The sequence below is a fragment of the Engystomops pustulosus genome, chromosome 5 (assembly GCF_040894005.1).
Source record: "Engystomops pustulosus chromosome 5, aEngPut4.maternal, whole genome shotgun sequence".
NCBI lineage: Eukaryota > Metazoa > Chordata > Amphibia > Anura > Leptodactylidae > Engystomops > Engystomops pustulosus.
The window spans coordinates 209,835,615-209,849,749 of record NC_092415.1 but is presented as its reverse complement, the minus strand read 5'-3'; the positions used below and the strand labels follow the sequence as shown (position 1 = coordinate 209,849,749).

The window sequence follows — 14,135 nt, the reverse complement described above, 5'->3', positions numbered from 1 at the left end:
ACACCACCACCACCAGCCTGAGCCGCTGATACAAGGCAGGATGGATCCATGACACCACCACCACCAGCCTGAGCCGCTGATACAAGGCAGGATGGATCCATGACACCACCACCACCAGCCTGACCCGGTGATACAAGGCAGGATGGATCCATGACACCAGCACCACCAGCCTGAGCCACTGATACAAGGCAGGATGGATCCATGACACCAGCACCACCAGCCTGACCCGCTGATACAAGGCAGGATGGATCCATGACACCACCACCACCAGCCTGAGCCGCTGATACAAGGCAGGATGGATCCATGACACCAGCACCACCAGCCTGAGCCGCTGATACAAGGCAGGATGGATCCATGACACCAGCACCACCAGCCTGACCCGCTGATACAAGGCAGGATGGATCCATGACACCACCACCACCAGCCTGAGCCGCTGATACAAGGCAGGATGGATCCATGACACCACCACCACCAGCCTGACCCGCTGATACAAGGCAGGATGGATCCATGACACCACCACCACCAGCCTGAGCCGCTGATACAAGGCAGGATGGATCCATGACACCACCACCACCAGCCTGAGCCGCTGATACAAGGCAGGATGGATCCATGACACCAGCACCACCAGCCTGAGCCGCTGATACAAGGCAGGATGGATCCATGACACCAGCACCACCAGCCTGAGCCGCTGATACAAGGCAGGATGGATCCATGACACCAGCACCACCAGCCTGAGCCGCTGATACAAGGCAGGATGGATCCATGACACCAGCACCACCAGCCTGAGCCGCTGATACAAGGCAGGATGGATCCATGACACCACCACCACCAGCCTGAGCCGCTGATACCAGGCAGGATGGATCCATGACACCAGCACCACCAGCCTGAGCCGCTGATACAAGGCAGGATGGATCCATGGCACCACCACCACCAGCCTGAGCCGCTGATACAAGGCAGGATGGATCCATGACACCAGCACCACCAGCCTGAGCCGCTGATACAAGGCAGGATGGATCCATGACACCACCACCACCAGCCTGACCCGCTGATACAAGGCAGGATGGATCCATGACACCACCACCACCAGCCTGAGCCGCTGATACAAGGCAGGATGGATCCATGACACCAGCACCACCAGCCTGAGCCGCTGATACAAGGCAGGATGGATCCATGACACCACCACCACCAGCCTGAGCCGCTGATACAAGGCAGGATGGATCCATGACACCAGCACCACCAGCCTGACCCGCTGATACAAGGCAGGATGGATCCATGACACCACCACCACCAGCCTGACCCGCTGATACAAGGCAGGATGGATCCATGACACCAGCACCACCAGCCTGACCCGCTGATACAAGGCAGGATGGATCCATGACACCACCACCACCAGCCTGACCCGCTGATACAAGGCAGGATGGATCCATGACACCACCACCAGCCTGAGCCGCTGATACAAGGCAGGATGGATCCGCGCTTTCATGTTGTTGTACCAAATTCTGACCCTACCATCCGAATGTCGCAGCAGAAATCGAGACTCATCAGACCAGGCAACGTTTTTCCAATCTTCTACTGTCCAATTGCGATGAGCTTGTGCAAATTGTAGCCTCGGTTTCCTGTTCTTAGCTGAAAGGAGTGGCACCCAGTGTGGTCTTCTGCTGCTGTAGCCCATCTGCCTCAAAGTTGGACGTCCTGTGCGTTCAGAGATGCTCTTCTGCCTACCTTGGTTGTAACGGGTGGCGATTTGAGTCACTGTTGCCTTTCTATCAGCTGGAACCAGACTGCCCATTCTCCTCTAACCTCTGGCATCAACAAGGCATTTCCGCCCACAGAACTGCCGCTCACTGGATGTTTTTTCTTTTTCGGACCATTCTCTGTAAACCCTAGAGATGGTTGTGCGTGAAAATCCCAGTAGATCAGCAGTTTCTGAAATACTCAGACCAGCCCTTCTGGCACCAACAACCATGCCACGTTCACAGGCCACAAATCACCTTTCTTCCCCATACTGATGCTCGGGAGAACTGCAGGAGATTGTCTTGACCATGTCTACATGCCAAAATGCACTGCCGCCATGTGATTGGCTGATTAGAAATTAAGTGTTAACGAGCAGTTGGACAGGTGCACCTAATAAAGTGGCCGGTGAGTGTATGTGTGTAGGGAGGTATTATTTGGGGAGTATATGGCAGTTTCTTCTTCTCTCCTTCCTTCTCTTCTTTTTTCACTTTTCTTCCTCCTCTTCCTCTCCTCTCTCTCCTTTCTCTTCTTCCTGTTCCTCTTGTTCCTTCTCCTTTTGACTTCTCTTCTTTTTCCTACTTAATTTCTTCTCCCTCGTTCTCTCTTCTCCTCCTCCTCCTCCTCCATTTTCCTCCTCCTCCTCCTCACATCTCTTCTTCCATCTCACCTATTCCTCATCCCCTTTTTGTCTTCCTCTCACTTCTCTTTTTTTATTTCTCCACTTCCTCGTCACTTTTCTTCCTGTTTTTCCCTTCTCTTCCTACAGTTCAATCCCTCATTTGTCTTCCGTCTCTTCTCTTCCTTTTCTCCCCCCCTCTTCTCTCCCCCCTCTTCTCTTCTTTCTCTTCCCCTTCTTCTCTCCCCCCTCTTCTCTTCCTCCTCTTCACTTCCTCTTTTTCTCTTCCTCCTCTTCTTCCCCCTCTTCTCTTCGTCCTCTTCTCTTTCCCGTCTTCAATTCCTTCTCTTCCCCCTCTTCCTTCTCTTCTTCCCCCTCTTCCTTCTCTTCTTCCCCCTCTTCCTTCTCTTCTTCCCCCTCTTCCTTCTCTTCTTCCCCCTCTTCCTTCTCTTCTTCCCCCTCTTCCTTCTCTTCTTCCCCCTCTTCCTTCTCTTCTTCCCCCTCTTCCTTCTCTTCTTCCCCCTCTTCCTTCTCTTCCTCCCCCGCCTCTTCTTTCTCTTCTCCCCCCCCTCTTCTTTCTCTCCCCCCCCCTCTTCTTTCTCTTCTTCCCCCCCCCCTCTTCTTCTCTTCTCCCCCCCTCTTCTTTCTCTTCTTCCCCCCCCCTCTTCTTTCTCTTCTCCCCCCCCTCTTCTTTCTCTTCTTCCCCCCCCTCTTCTTTCTCTTCTCCCCCCCCTCTTCTTTCTCATCTCCCCCCCTCTTCTTTCTCTTCTCCCCCCCCTCTTCTTTCTCTTCTCCCCCCCCCTCTTCTTTCTCTTCTTCCCCCCCCCCTCTTCTTTCTCTTCTTCCCCCCCCCTCTTCTTCTCTTCCTCTTCTTCTCCCTCTTCTCTTCCTCCTCTTCTTCTCCCTCTTCTCTTCCTCCTCTTCTTCTCCCTCTTCTCTTCCTCCTCTTCTTCCCCTCTTCTCTTCCTCCCTCTTCTTCCCCCTCTTCTTCTCTTCCTCTTCTTCTCCCTCTTCTCTTCCTCTTCTTCTCCCTCTTCTCTTCCTCTTCTCTTCTCCCTCTACCTGCGCTCCTGCAGTTCCCTGTGTGTCCGGAGGTGTCGCCCTGGTACCAGCCCCCGGCAGGGAGGAGGAGGAGGAGGAGTGAACTTCGCACCTCGCAGGGTCTGATGTGCAGGTTACACCCCGCGCCCCCCCCGTACAGGTCACCTCCCCGCACCTGCCATGGGGACACATGGAGCCTGCGCCGGCATGGAGGAGCCCGGGTGCTGAGGCGTGTACCGGCAGGATGGCCTCTAAGGAGAAGCTCTATGAACTATGGCTGCTCTACTTCACCAAGGTGAGAGACCGAGGAGGGGGCCCCGGCATCAGGTGTGTGACAGGGGGGGCCCCGGCATCAGGTGTGTGACAGGGCGGGGGTCCCCGCATCAGGTGTGTGACAGGGCGGGGGTCCCCGCATCAGGTGTGTGACAGGGCGGGGGTCCCGGCATCAGGTGTGTGACAGGCGGGGGTCCCGGCATCAGGACTGCACTCACCTCCTCCGTGCAGGGACTCCCGGGGCTGCGGACGGACACGGCTTTGTTTAGCTGTCACCTGTGGAGACAATGGAGTCACAGGACCAGGGGGTCCCCAGACTGCTGCACCCCTGTCATGTGTGGGGGTCCCCAGACTGCTGCACCCCTGTCATGTGTGGGGGTCCCCAGACTGCTGCACCCCTGTCATGTGTGGGGGGCTCCTAGCACTGGGGGGATGCGGCCCCCTCTCCTCTCTTGTGTGGGGGGGCTCCTAGCACTGGGGGGATGCGGCCCCCTCTCCTGTCATGTGGGGGGGGGGGGGGCTCCTAGCACTGGGGGGATGCGGCCCCCTCTCCTGTCATGTGTGGGGGGCTCCTAGCACTGGGGGGATGCGGCCCCCTCTCCTCTCATGTGTGGGGGGCTCCTAGCACTGGGGGATGCGGCCCCCTCTCCTGTCATGTGTGGGGGGCTCCTAGCACTGGGGGGATGCGGCCCCCTCTCCTCTCATGTGTGGGGGGCTCCTAGCACTGGGGGGATGCGGCCCCCTCTCCTCTCTTGTGTGGGGGGGCTCCTAGCACTGGGGGGATGCGGCCCCTCTCCTGTCATGTGTGGGGGGCTCCTAGCACTGGGGGGATGCGGCCCCCTCTCCTCTCATGTGTGGGGGGCTCCTAGCACTGGGGGGATGCGGCCCCCTCTCCTCTCTGTGTGGGGGGGCTCCTAGCACTGGGGGGATGCGGCCCCCTCTCCTGTCATGTGTGGGGGGCTCCTAGCACTGGGGGGGTGCGGCCCCCTCTCCTCTCTTGTGTGGGGGGGCTCCTAGCACTGGGGGGATGCGGCCCCCTCTCCTCTCATGTGTGGGGGGCTCCTAGCACTGGGGGGATGCGGCCCCCTCTCCTCTCATGTGTGGGGGGCTCCTAGCACTGGGGGGATGCGGCCCCCTCTCCTCTCTTGTGTGGGGGGCTCCTAGCACTGGGGGGATGCGGCCCACTCTCCTCTCTTGTGTGGGGGGGCTCCTAGCACTGGGGGGATGCGGCCCCCTCTCCTCTCTTGTGTGGGGGGCTCCTAGCACTGGGGGGATGCGGCCCACTCTCCTCTTGTGTGGGGGGGCTCCTAGCACTGGGGGGATGCGGCCCCCTCTCCTGTCTTGTGTGGGGGGCTCCTAGCACTGGGGGGATGCGGCCCCCTCTCCTCTCTTGTGTGGGGGGGTCCTAGCACTGGGGGGATGCGGCCCACTCTCCTCTCATGTGTGGGGGGCTCCTAGCACTGGGGGGATGCGGCCCCCTCTCCTCTCATGTGTGGGGGGGCTCCTAGCACTGGGGGGATGCGGCCCCCTCTCCTGTCATGTGTGGGGGGCTCCTAGCACTGGGGGGATGCGGCCCCCTCTCCTGTCATGTGTGGGGGGCTCCTAGCACTGGGGGGATGCGGCCCCCTCTCCTGTCATGTGTGGGGGGCTCCTAGCACTGGGGGGATGCGGCCCCCTCTCCTCTCATGTGTGGGGGGCTCCTAGCACTGGGGGGATGCGGCCCCCTCTCCTCTCATGTGTGGGGGGCTCCTAGCACTGGGGGGATGCGGCCCCCTCTCCTCTCATGTGTGTGGGGCTCCTAGCACTGGGGGGATGCGGCCCCCTCTCCTCTCATGTGTGGGGGGCTCCTAGCACTGGGGGGATGCGGCCCCCTCTCCTCTCTTGTGTGGGGGGGCTCCTAGCACTGGGGGGATGCGGCCCCCTCTCCTGTCATGTGTGGGGGGCTCCTAGCACTGGGGGGATGCGGCCCCCTCTCCTCTCATGTGTGGGGGGCTCCTAGCACTGGGGGGATGCGGCCCCCTCTCCTCTCATGTGTGGGGGGCTCCTAGCACTGGGGGATGCGGCCCCCTCTCCTCTCATGTGTGGGGGGCTCCTAGCACTGGGGGGATGCGGCCCCCTCTCCTCTCATGTGTGTGGGGCTCCTAGCACTGGGGGGATGCGGCCCCCTCTCCTCTCATGTGTGGGGGGCTCCTAGCACTGGGGGATGCGGCCCCCTCTCCTCTCTTGTGTGGGGGGCTCCTAGCACTGGGGGGATGCGGCCCCCTCTCCTCTCATGTGTGGGGGGCTCCTAGCACTGGGGGATGCGGCCCCCTCTCCTCTCATGTGTGGGGGGCTCCTAGCACTGGGGGGATGCGGCCCCCTCTCCTCTCTTGTGTGGGGGGGCTCCTAGCACTGGGGGGATGCGGCCCCCTCTCCTCTCTTGTGTGGGGGTCTTTTTGTGTTCTCTGATAACACATTTGCGGAGTCTGTGAGTAGAGCTCAGTTAACCCCTTCATGACTGGGCGGCTGTGATATCCTGGGGAAGCGTCTCCTGCCTTCTGCTATGATGTGACATTGGGAGCTCCAGCTAGGTGTGAATATTGGGGTACATGTGATGCTTAAGCTAGGTGTGAATATTGGGGTACATGTGATGCGGGCTGTGGCCCCCGTGTTGTCCTGCTCATGTCATGCTCCTGTGATGATTATGCGTTATTGGACATTCGGATGACCTCTAGTTACAGGAATGTTCCAGACTGATGGAATTTCTGCCATTTCTTGGCTCGTTCTCAGCCTAGATGTGATACCAGGAGATCTGCTGTGCCAGGAAGTGTTATCATAGTCTCCTGGTCATGGCTGGATTATGGCGGCTGTGGTGACCCCACACTCAGGGATCAGCCATATGGTGGGGTCCCTGTGATGCAGGGTCCGGGCCTGTAGCGGCAGGTCTCATTCTATAGATACCTGCAGGAGACACCAGGTGTAATAAATGACGCGCCGGCCCTTTAACTGGTTCTATGGTTTCCAAAAATAGAACGTGAGTAATTTAAATGGTCATAAAGTAAAATCACTGCTAAATCCTGGAGCCATATATTATCAATTCTTCCATTTTTAAAATTTCTGCTTGCTGTCACTAACCTATTAAGTCTCACACTGCTGTTCTCTGTGCTCTGTGTAGTCAGTGTTATGTATTGTCCCTGGAGAGATGTGTAATCAGACCTCACACTGCTGTGCTCTCTGCAGCCAGTGTTATGTATTGTCCCTGGAGAGATGTGTAATCAGACCTCACACTGCTGTGCTCTGTGCTCTCTGCAGCCAGTGTTATGTATTGTCCCTGGAGAGATGTGTAATCAGACCTCACACTGCTGTGCTCTGTGCTCTCTGCAGCCAGTGTTATGTACTGTCCCTGGAGAGATGTGTAATCAGACCTCACACTGCTGTGCTCTGTGCTCTCTGCAGCCAGTGTTATGTATTGTGTCTGGAGAGATGTGTAATCAGACCTCACACTGCTGTGCTCTGTGCTCTCTGCAGCCAGTGTTATGTATTGTCCCTGGAGAGATGTGTAATCAGACCTCACACTGATGTGCTCTGTGCTCTCTGCAGCCAGTGTTATGTATTGTCCCTGGAGAGATGTGTAATCAGACCTCACACTGCTGTGCTCTGTGCTCTCTGCAGCCAGTGTTATGTATTGTCCCTGGAGAGATGTGTAATCAGACCTCACACTGCTGTGCTCTGTGCTCTCTGCAGCCAGTGTTATGTATTGTCCCTGGAGAGATGTGTAATCAGACCTCACACTGATGTGCTCTGTGCTCTCTGCAGCCAGTGTTATGTATTGTCCCTGGAGAGATGTGTAATCAGACCTCACACTGCTGTGCTCTGTGCTCTCTGCAGCCAGTGTTATGTATTGTCCCTGGAGAGATGTGTAATCAGACCTCACACTGCTGTGCTCTGTGCTCTCTGCAGCCAGTGTTATGTATTGGTCCTGGAGAGATGTGTAATCACACCTCACACTGCTGTTCTCTGTGCTCTCTGCAGCCAGTGTTGTGTATTGGTCCTGGAGAGATGTGTAATCAGACCTTTGTGTAGGATGCTAGTAGCAGTAGGACTGTGACAAGTGACTGGGGTCCTCACACTGCTGTGCTCTGTGCCTATGAGTAATTGGTGTAGTATGTTCATAACCAAAAATGCACTGTAGTGTTGTCTGTGTTTTAAGCTAATAGATGTCAACTGCCCAAAGGCTCGCACTCTACTGATCACCGCTATAACCTAAACCTCAGACCTCAGCGGATGATGGTGAGTGATGAGCGCAGCTTCTCGGTGTCTTCTGCTTCTTTGTCGTGTAGTGAGCAGTGTAACTGAAAGCACTGAGGGCTTTATCCACTTCAGACAGAGAAGGAGGCCAATGGTTAACTCTTTCCGTACCATGCAGATTTCTCCCTTGATGATTTATGTCTAAGAGGTGATTTTAGGGGACGTCCTGTCTGAGCTGTCACTGGTGGAGGGGGAGAGGGAGCTCATTCACACACCGGGGGGCAGGAAGGACACGGGGTCTCTCTGATCTCTCATCTGTTCTATTCATCAAACAAAAGTCTAGTTCGGCTTTTATAGGGAATCTCCCATCAGAATCCCTCCTGACACCAGGGACATTACTCCTAGACCCAGGCCCCGGGACTGTGGGATCTTCTTACATTAGTTATCCATGGCCGCCTTCCTTCCAATATCAACTTTTATAACTTTTTAAATACTCTGTGCTGCAGCTTCATGGTCTGTTACACTGTCCCCCCTCCCGCTGCTCCCTCAGGCTTTCCCCCCTCCCTCTGCCTGATGTAATCCCACTGCAGTAGCAGAAGTTTCAGCACATGGTGGAGGGGGGGGGGGAGGGGTTGTGTGCTCCTGTGCAGTGTAACAGCCTGTGAATCTGCAACATAAGGCTCATTAGCATAATTTTTAAAGTTTGATTCTAGAAGGAAGGAGAACGGGAGATTTCCTCTATATCCTCTAGTTACATTATGTAGGTGATCGTGTCCTGATATGTGATTGTTATTAATCTCATTGTGTAACATTGTAACAGGAGCAGGGATTAGTCTCCTAATATCCCGGATTGTGGCCACGTGGAGCTGCGTCTGTGGTTCCGCTGTAAATGGGCGGGGCTTCTCCCGGGTCCAGGACCCTCCAGTGTATTCACAATGACACGGGGCGAGTATCCGCCAAACGTTCCGATGTATTGAATGATGTTCTTTGTGGTTTTATTGGAACGTTTTGCGTTGACTAATTTGTTACGTTGAGTGTTTTGGGCTCTCGGAGAAGCGTCTGGGCAGCGCCGTCACGGGAATGGACAATCCAGATGTCACGGTCTTCCAGGGCGTAGGTATTGCCCTAAGGGGAGGTGCGAGGTCTACCAGTTACTCATCTGCCCCCCACCCCCTCATATAATGTAACCATTCCGAAAACATCATCAATATCTCGACCCCAAGATAGAATGTGCTCAGGGGGTGTTCCCGTGTCCCCTCCATAACCCTGTTCTGCTTCCCACCAGGGTAAAAACACATTTGCATAATTTTGGGGGCAGAGGACGTGCCCATGGCGGTGCCTCCTGTCTATTCCTGATATTGCCCCAGTTCCTCCTCAGTCCATCTGAGCCGGAGATTATCGTGTCTTCCGGCTCCTGAAGACGTGATGAGGGCTCCACCTATGGCACGGGTGTCACTCAGAGCCCTCTCTATGGGCACCTGCGCCCTCGACCCAGCGCAGACTCCGATGCAGTCCCAGGAAGCCCAGGACCCTAGGAGGAAGCCCAGGACCCTAGGAGGAAGCCCGGGACCCTAGGAGGAAGCCCGGGACCCTAGGAGGAAGCCCGGGACCCTAGGAGGAAGCCCGGGACCCTAGGAGGAAGCCCGGGACCCTAGGAGGAAGCCCGGGACCCTAGGAGGAAGCCCGGGACCCTAGGAGGAAGCCCGGGACCCTAGGAGGAAGCCCGGGGCCCTAGGAGGAAGCCCAGGACCCTAGGAGGAAGCTCCATGGGGGGGGGGGGGGGATTCCCTGCTGGTCTCGGGCCCCACGGGGGGTTGGGGGGTTTTTCCCTGCGGAAGTTCTTTTCTTCCTCCGGATGAGTCTGAGATATCCGGATAATTCCGCTGGTTCCGAGGCTTTTTTTCCTTTCTTTTTGCACATAATAAACACAAATAAATGTAATCCCGAAATCACCCGCCCCTCCCCCACAGCAGACGGACGGACGTCTTAGGATGGTCCCCCGGGATCATGGACAGCCGGACCTCACATCCCCGCGCTGCCTTATCTAGGTGGTCCCGGCGCTGGTTCTCTTAGGCCTGACACTTCGGGATCGGGAGGAAGCGGAGGACAGGAGCTCCTGTAGGACTTTTTTGCTTTCCTGCAGTGGACGATGTCCTCTTGGGACGGTCACACTTGGCTGCAGAGAGCACAGAGCACAGCAGTGTGAGGTCTGATTACACATCTCTCCAGGGACAATACATAACACTGGCTGCAGAGAGCACAGAGCACAGCAGTGTGAGGTCTGATTACACATCTCTCCAGGGACAATACATAACACTGGCTGCAGAGAGCACAGAGCACAGCAGTGTGAGGTCTGATTACACATCTCTCAAGGGACAATACATAACACTGGCTGCAGAGAGCACAGAGCACAGCAGTGTGATGTATGATTACACATCTCTCCAGGGACATTACATAACACTGGCTGCAAAGAGCACAGAGCACAGCAGTGTGAGGTCTGATTACACATCTCTCCAGGGACACTATATAGCACTGGCTGCAGAGAGCACAGAGCACAGCAGTGTGAGGTCTGATTACACCTCTCTCCAGGGACAATACATAACACTGGCTGCAGAGAGCACAGAACACAGCAGTGTGAGGTCTAATTACACATCTCTCCAGGGACAATACATAACACTGGCTGCAGAGAGCACAGAACACAGCAGTGTGAGGTCTAATTACACATCTCTCCAGGGACAATACATAACACTGGCTGCAGAGAGCACAGAGCACAGCAGTGTGAGGTCTGATTACACATCTCTCCAGAGACAATACATAACACTGGCTGCAGAGAGCACAGAGCACAGCAGTGTGAGGTCTAATTACACATCTCTCCAGGGACAATACATAACACTGGCTGCAGAGAGCACAGAGCACAGCAGTGTGAGGTCTGATTACACATCTCTCCAGGGACATTACATAACACTGGCTGCAGAGTGCACAGAGCACAGCAGTGTGAGGTCTGATTACACATCTCTCCAGGGACAGTACATAACACTGGCTGCAGAGAGCACAGAGCACAGCAGTGTGAGGTCTGATTACACATCTCTCCAGGGACATTACATAACACTGGCTGCAGAGTGCACATAGCACAGCAGTGTGAGGTCTGATTACACATCTCTCCAGGGACAATACATAACACTGGCTGCAGAGAGCACAGAGCACAGCAGTGTGAGGTCTGATGACACATCTCTCCAGGGACAATACATAACACTGGCTGCAGAGAGCACAGAGCACAGCAGTGTGAGGTCTGATTACACATCTCTCCAGGGACAATACATAACACTGGCCGCAGAGAGCACAGAGCACAGCAGTGTGAGGTCTGATTACACATCTCTCCAGGTACAATACATAACACTGGCCGCAGAGAGCACAGAGCACAGCAGTGTGAGGTCTGATTACACATCTCTCCAGGGACAGTACATAACACTGGCTGCAGAGAGCACAGAGCACAGCAGTGTGAGGTCTGATTACACATCTCTCCAGGGACAATACATAACACTGGCTGCAGAGAGCACAGAGCACAGCAGTGTGAGGTCTGATTACACATCTCTCCAGGGACAATACATAACACTGGCTGGTCACACCAGAATTGTATATAAGCGCGGGTCCCATTGCACCTTTGCGGTGTTGTATCCTGGTGCAGACGTTGCAGCAGTCACATGGCGCTGGCTGTATGTTGGCGGCATTGAGTTTCTGTGACGTCACAAATCAAACAATCTTGTGTGTACAGAGGCAGCGGCGCCGGCTCTGCTACAGGTAAGGGGTGTGGCCAGGATGTGCCTCAGGTGTGCACATCCACAGGTGTCTGCATGGCTGCCAGGGGCCTCATGTGACATGCTGATACTTGTAGTGCTCATAGATCAGGGTGGGCTCTGCTCTCGGCATTAGATACCCCTCCTGCTGTATCTCACTGTACCCAAGTCACGGACACAGGTGGAATGTGAAGTCCTCCGCCCCGGGAGGAACCAGGAACAGATGTGCCGCGTCCTGTCACTTCTTGTCTGGAATGAGGAGGAACTGAGCATCAGCACAAGCATAACCGCAGGATTATCATACTGTATCACAGCTTAGATACACAGCTCAGCGGACAGTATCACATGATGGGATTAGATACACAGCTCAGCAGACAGTATCACCCAGGAGAGGATTAGATACACAGCTCAGCAGACAGTATCACACAGGATAGGATTAGATACACAGCTCAGCAGACAGTATCACACAGGATAGGATTAGATACACAGCTCAGCAGGCAGTATCACATAGGATAGGATTAGATACACAGCAGTCAGTATCACATAGGATAGGATTAGATACACAGCTCAGCAGACAGTATCACACAGGATAGGATTAGATACACAGCTCAGCAGACAGTATCACACAGGATAGGATTAGATACACAGCTCAGCAGACGGTATCACACAGGAGGATTAGATACACAGCTCAGCAGACAGTATCACACAGGAGAGGATTAGATACACAGCTCAGCAGTCAGTATCACGCAGGAGAGGATTAGATACACAGCTCAGCAGTCAGTATCACGCAGGAGAGGATTAGATACACAGCTCAGCAGTCAGTATCACACAGGGTAGGATTAGATACACAGCTCAGCAGACAGTATCACACAGGATAGGATTAGATACACAGCTCAGGAGACTGTATCACACAGGATAGGATTAGATACACAGCTCAGCAGACAGTATCACACAGGATAGGATTAGATACACAGCTCAGGAGACTGTATCACACAGGATAGGATTAGATACACAGCTGAGCAGTATCACACAGGATAGGATTAGATACACAGCTCAGCAGGCAGTATCACACAGGATAGGATTAGATACACAGCTCAGCAGTCAGTATCACACAGGATAGGATTAGATACACAGCTCAGCAGACAGTACCACACAGGATAGGATTAGATACACAGCTCAGGAGACTGTATCACACAGGATAGGATTAGATACACCTATATATGTGGTGCATACAGCTGGGGGCAGGTTACAGGTTTGAGCTGCCTTGTGTTTGGGCAGTGACATTGTGCTGCTCCTGGTGTTGCCCCCTGTATATGACCTCCTGCTCTCCATCAGATGACCCCATGAAGGTGGCAGCACACAGGGCACATGCACTGCAGTCACATCACTGCCCCTTCTGTGGTGTCAGTCTTCACTGTAATTCTAGCATTATATTCATGACCTCCGTGGATGTTCTCGTTGATATAATGTATCTATCTGTGCTGCTCACTGCCTGTTACATGAATAGAATGCCAGGTCTGCAGTGTAGACTGACACATACTGCCGTGCTGAGGATGGAGGCTTCTTCCTCACCCCATCTCCTGGGAATGCAGTGACAATGCCACAGGGTGACAGATGTGATCCGCCCCGGATGGCACCCGTTACCTGAGAAGCTCCACACACAGCGTCTCCCGTATTAACCCTTCACTTACTGAGCTTGTCGTCCGGGGTGTCTGTAAATATGGTTTTATGGCTGTATTGACATGAGCTTCAGAAGCCTTGGAAAGCTGGGTGTCAGATCCTGTGGAAGATGTAGGTGTGATATTAGTTATCACTGTCCAAGGCTCCTGAATGGCAGAGCTGTATGTTCTATGCATTACGGGAGTCTGCTACTACATCACTGCATTTCATGTTCAGAATTCTTGGAAAGCTGAGTCAGGATTTCTATGGAAGCCACATGGGTGGTATTATTGATTGTAACTCATCTTTTCTGGGCTTCTGAACATCAGAATTGTTTAAATATTTATCACAGAAGTTTTTATATTCAGGAACCTTGGAAAGCTGGGTGACGTCTCCCATGGAAGCCATCTAGGTGTGATTCAGCTTGACACTCAGCTTTCCAAGGATGAGACCTTCATGCCAGTTGTGCTTGCTTCTCGCAGGTATCAGCCAGTAAACTGAGCCTGGAGCGACGTCAGTGGCCGGGAGATGCCATGAATTATTGAGGGTCTTCTCGGGTATCTGGGTGCCCCTCCAGTCCTGGGTGTAAAGAACCACCCCAATGGAAACCAGAGCCGAGGCCTGTGCTGTTGATCACATGGAACGACATGCAAATTGCCTTAGTTGACTTTTTATGACGTTTTAGTGCTGTAGAGGTTGTAACCCAGCTTTCCTTGGATCCTGAGTGACCAATAGATCCGTGTTGATTAGAATTACATTCCTTTGTGGAGTGTCAGTCTTCACTGCTGTGC

The 14,135-nt window shown here is 54.4% G+C and overlaps 1 protein-coding gene across 2 annotated transcripts in view; it reads left to right on the top strand.

Annotated features, from left to right (window-relative positions):
* Positions 1–3,476: 3,476 nt before the first annotated feature.
* Positions 3,477–14,135, top strand: part of NBEAL2 (neurobeachin like 2) — a 142,620-nt gene continuing 131,961 nt past the window's right edge. For both annotated transcript variants that reach the window (XM_072154529.1, XM_072154528.1), the window contains exon 1: positions 3,477–3,686. In XM_072154529.1, the coding sequence (XP_072010630.1) occupies positions 3,582–3,686 (105 nt within the window). In that variant the 5' untranslated portion in view covers positions 3,477–3,581. The remainder of the gene's footprint in view (positions 3,687–14,135) is intronic.